The 5,000-nt window shown below is 42.6% G+C and overlaps 1 protein-coding gene across 1 annotated transcript in view; it reads left to right on the top strand.

Moving 5' to 3' along the window:
* The window catches only part of CASK (peripheral plasma membrane protein CASK), a gene marked incomplete in the record, with an annotated part of 1,154,881 nt that overhangs the window by 561,080 nt on the left and 588,801 nt on the right, over nt 1-5,000 (top strand). Inside the window, 1 exon segment of the mRNA XM_070140919.1 lies at nt 453-620. Coding sequence (XP_069997020.1) covers nt 453-620 — 168 coding nt within the window.

A 5,000-nucleotide genomic window follows, 5' to 3' on the forward strand; every position in this document is an offset into this window, starting at 1 on the left:
TTTTTCTTTTCTTTTTTTCACTTTATGAATATTTTTCGCTCATCTTGATATCATGTTTCCTTTGCTTGGAGAGTCTGCATTCATTGGGTTTCTAAGGTAAAGGAGAAGACCGGGATTTTTCTTCATCTCATTGTTTGGAAACTAGTTAAAGTATGCTCTACTTTTTGTGGGATTTTGAATTTGGATTTACTTTTACATGGTGGTAATTCCGTACGTGCTGTATATTGTACGGTGCGAAAACCCCATTTAAGGATTTAATGGGTTTTTTTAGACTGTAAAGTTTTATTAATAATTAAGGCGTTACTCGAAACTTGTGCATATATGAGTGACGTCATTCTTCTTTTTTGTACACATGCCACCGGATCTGCATTACACAGATGTCCCTTTAAATCCACAAATCAACCCTGAAAACCGCCCAACACACCGCTGACCTCACCGTTCTTTTTCCGCAGCTGTACGACCGGATCCACAGTGCCTCGGTGTCGCCGGGTCGGGGGGGCGTGGCGCAGGACGCCGTCGAGATCGCCAGGGACGTCGTGGACCTCATGCGCGACTACGACGACGCCATGATTCCGGAGGTGGACGAGCTACGCGACCTCCTCAGTGAACCACATATTCGGGTGAGTGCCGAGTTGTGTGTGTGTGCTCGTTGGTGATTTTGGGCACCGTGTTTGGGTTTCTTGTGTGAATTTGCGAGGTGTTTGGTTTTGTTTATTAGGGGTAAAGGGTGACGAAGCAGAGAGAAATTCAGATTTGGTGGTCATACTTTTACGATGATAATATTAAGTTCTCGTTGTGGGAATTTGTCAAGTAGGAGCAATTTTCAGGGAACAAATAGCCTACAAAGTTTATACATTATGATTTGAGACGATTTCACCCTGTATATTTTATTTACTTCGTGATTTAACCGTCTAAACCCAGGGGCCACGTCAAAGGGAGAATCAGAATTAGCATTTCCTTTATACTGGCCATGGAAACAAGCGCCAAAGGCCTGGCACCAGCACGTTTGGCACCAAGGCTTAAAAATCCAAACATCTCGTAAGCGTAATAATTAATATAAGAAGCCCATAGAAAGAGAAGGAGAAAAGCACGTAAAGATCATTCAAACTTCCCTTAAGAAATGTGAATAAAAGTTACAAGTTAAAGACAAAAGACAGAAAAGAAAAGAAAAAAAAAGGCCAACCAGCCAAGTTCAGTAACGAAAAACAAAGGATAATTAATTCAGTTCTTGGACCACGACCAACTTCTATGGTAAATCCATTATTCAACTATTATTTACCTTTTATCACAATGTTATATACCACAATGAGAGAAACAAAACATACGTTGACTGCCTGACCGACTCCTTTATTACTTTAAATCAGATATAAACATTGTCTCGGCAATGACGTCAGAGACAACATTGCTTGATAAAGAAACGCTCTGTCACATTAAACAAAGAGAATAAAATAAAACTAAAAGAATAAACAAAGGCAAATAAACACGTAATTGAATAAAGAGTGGGGGACACGAGATGTAAAAAGTCACCAATATTTGACATAAAAACAAAGTAAATGAATTGCGATAGTAGAACGATGAAAATAAACGAAAATATTTAAAATTTTGTTCCGAAAAACGCTTCTCAGAATGAAATAATGAGAAAAAAGTAATTAAGGGACGCCTTACAATAGAATTCTGGCAAAAAACAAAATAAAGAAAGAAATCGAGCAAAGCAAGACAGGCGACATACGGCACCCTGTTTACTTGTTCGTAAGCGGGAGAGAGGAGAGGATGCTTGGCTCCTTGGAGAGTGCGAGATGCAGCATCCGAGACCACCTTATACGAGCCTATTGAGTTACAAATGAGTCATTTGTTCTTCCTTAACGATTTTTATTATTTTCTCTTTCTCTCTCTCTCTCTCTCTCTCTCTCTCTCTCTCTCTCTCTCTCTCTCTCTCTCTCTCTCTCTCTCTCTCTCTCTCTCTCTCTCTCTCTCTCTCCTCCCTCCCCTCCCTCCCTCTCCCTATTCCACTTTCTCTCTCTCTCTCTCTCTCCTCTCTCTCTCTCTCTCTCTCTCTCTCTCTCTCTCTCTCTCTCTCTCTCTCTCTCTCTCTCTCTCTCTCTCTCTCTCTCTCTCTCTCTCTCTCTCTCTCTCTCTCTCTCTCTCTCTCTCTCTCTCTCTCCTCTCTCTCTCTCTCTCTCTCTCTCTCTCTCTCTCTCTCTCTCTCTCTCTCTCTCTCTCTCTCTCTCTCTCTCTCTCTCTCTCTCTCTCTCTCTCTCTCTCTCTCTCTCTCTCTCTCTCTCCATCTTCAAGATAGGTAATGATTTTGATAATTATATGGCTTAGTAGTTCGTATCTTTGAATATTGATGAGATTGGAAATCCTCCGTGAGATTATAATCAATGAGCACAGGACAGAGACACTTTTGTGTAATAAATAAATACATTCGATGTGTTATATGTTATGATTAAATGTTTTTGTTGTTGTTTTTGAATAGTACGAACCCTTTTTCGCACACAAATTATGTGCGCTTGGTTGTTTTGTTGTCGATTCTCTTAAATGTATAAGAGGATTTTTTTCGCGAATTATAACAAAATTATTGTTCTTGTTTCCTAACGATGGTAGCCTCGGTTTTGTCGAGAAGTTGCAACGGACTTCGTAGTCATTGCAAAGCCCAGTGTTTTCCTCTTATTCCAATCAATGATGAAAAGGCAATTGTCTTCATTTTTTTTTTTGTGGGCGTGTACGTGTGCGCGTGCGTGTGTGTGTATGTGTGCGTGCGTGTGTATGCGTGCGCGCGCGCGTAACTTAGACATGTATTAACTTAGCCACTTGTATCTCGGGGAGGAAATGTAGACATGGCGTTCATTGCCTAAGTTAGAGGAACATGTTTTAGGTGTGTACAACTGATGGACTTTCGCAATTCGGTATATGATAGTGCTGATGTGGGAGAAAAAAGGGGAAATACGATGGGAAACGTCTTCACATTTTTTGTATTATAAGATAGAATGGACTTTTTTCCGTAAAAATTATTTTAAAGTTTTGGAGTTCATTCCAGTGTGCTTTGGCATTCAGTCATAAAATCCTTTAACGATGCGTGTCCAAATCAGAAATGTAATTTGAATGACGTTATATTTTGGATTCTCGAATTAACAAAAGTGTTGTAGTGTAAATGTATGGACATCCTGCGTTTAATGATGAATATCTGCTTCGGTCCGCCGCTCAGCCAATTAGTTCAGATGAATGACAGAGTGGCAGCTTTTTTGTCAGCGGCTGTCACTGAATCAGAGAAAAATCATTCCACCTAACACTGGATTTTTATTTCATGAATTCATAATTCTTTGTAACGGTCACGTCAATAAAAGCAATTAAAGGAAGAAAAAAAGGACATGTTTGTCTTCCAAAGTAAAGAATTCATAATGCAATTGTCCATTAAACAGTGAATCAAATCGCTCTCGTCTTAAATCCCTAAAGAGGAAATATAAATCTCTGCGCAGTGGAACGAAAAGGGGGCCGGGGCGGGGGTGAGGGGGGGGGGTAGCGAGGGGGAATTTAATTGATCTTGAATGAATGAATTCTTTGGCTTATTTTGCTTAAGGGTATTTAACGAGGAAATGTGTATATAAAAGACGAGGAGGAGAGAGGAGGGAGGATACAGGGTACAGGAGAGAGAGAAGGGAAGGAAGAGGAGGGAAGAGGAAAGAGAGAGGAGAGAGGACTAGGAGGAGGAAGAGTAAGAAGATAAGAGGGAAAAGGAGCAGGAAAAGGAAGAGGATGAGGATGAGGATAAGAAAGAGAAGGAGGAGGAGCAGGTAGTAGTAGGAAGAGGGAGAGGGAGGGGAGGAGGAGGAGGAAAAGGAAGAGGAGGAGCAGCAGGAAGCGGAGAGGGAAGAAGAGGAGGAAGAAGAAAAGAGAGGAAGACGGAGGAGGAGGAGCAGGAAGAGGAAGAGAAATAGGAAGGGGAGAGGGAAGAGTAGGAGGAGGAAGAGGAGGAGAGAGAGGAAGAGAAATAGGAAGGGGAGAGGGAAGAGTAGAAGGAGGAAGAGGAAGAGAAATAGGAAGGGGAGAGGGAAGAGTAGAAGGAGGAAGAGGAAGAGAAATAGAAAGGAGAGAGGGAAGAGTAGAAGGAGGAAGAGGAGCAGGGAGAGGAAGAGAAATAGGAAGGGGAGAGGGAAGAGTAGAAGGAGGAAGAGGAGCAAGGAGAGGAAGAGAAATAGGAAGGGGAGAGGGAAGAGTAGAAGGAGGAAGAGGAGGAGAGAGAGGAAGAGAAATAGGAAGGGGAGAGGGGAGAGTAGAAGGAGGAAGAGAAATAGGAAGGGGAGAGGGAAGAGTAGAAGGAGGAAGAGGAGGATAGAGAGGAAGAGAAATAGGAAGGGGAGAGGGAAGAGTAGAAGGAGGAAGAGGAGCAAGGAGAGGAAGAGAAATAGGAAGGGGAGAGGGAAGAGTAGAAGGAGGAAGAGGGGGAGAGAGAGGAAGAGGAGGGGGAGGTGGAGAGAAAGGAGAGGGATGAGGAGGACGAGGAGAAGGGGAGGTGAGGGGAAGGAAGAGAGGAGGGGGAATAAGAGGAGGAGGAAGGGAGGGTCGCGGGACTGGGTTAATCTTGTGACTCAGGGGCGCAAAATGGCGCGCTTTGGGGAATTCATGTGTGAAATCCTTCCCGTTGCGAATTTCCTCGATGCTTGATAATTTTTTGCAAAATGGCGAGGGGCGTAGAGGGTGGGCGAGGGAGGAGGAGGGTCGAGCGAGCTTAGTTGCCGTACTTGCACACTTTTCGTAAAGTATGAAAATAGTCTGAAATGATAATCGAGTAACGACAGCAGATGCCATTTGCCTTTTTTAAGATCATGTCTTCGGGGAAATGACACAAGCAGTAGGCTCTTGAACACTTGTTTGTTTGAGGTTAGTCAGTATCCATTCATGACACGTGCGTATAAATATCCGTGCGGTGATAATATTCAAAAGTTATAAAAATACAAAGAAAATGATAGGAAAAAAAAGAAACAGCGACGAAAAAAATATCG

The sequence above is a fragment of the Penaeus vannamei genome, chromosome 3, assembly GCF_042767895.1.
Source record: "Penaeus vannamei isolate JL-2024 chromosome 3, ASM4276789v1, whole genome shotgun sequence".
NCBI classification, from domain to species: domain Eukaryota; kingdom Metazoa; phylum Arthropoda; class Malacostraca; order Decapoda; family Penaeidae; genus Penaeus; species Penaeus vannamei.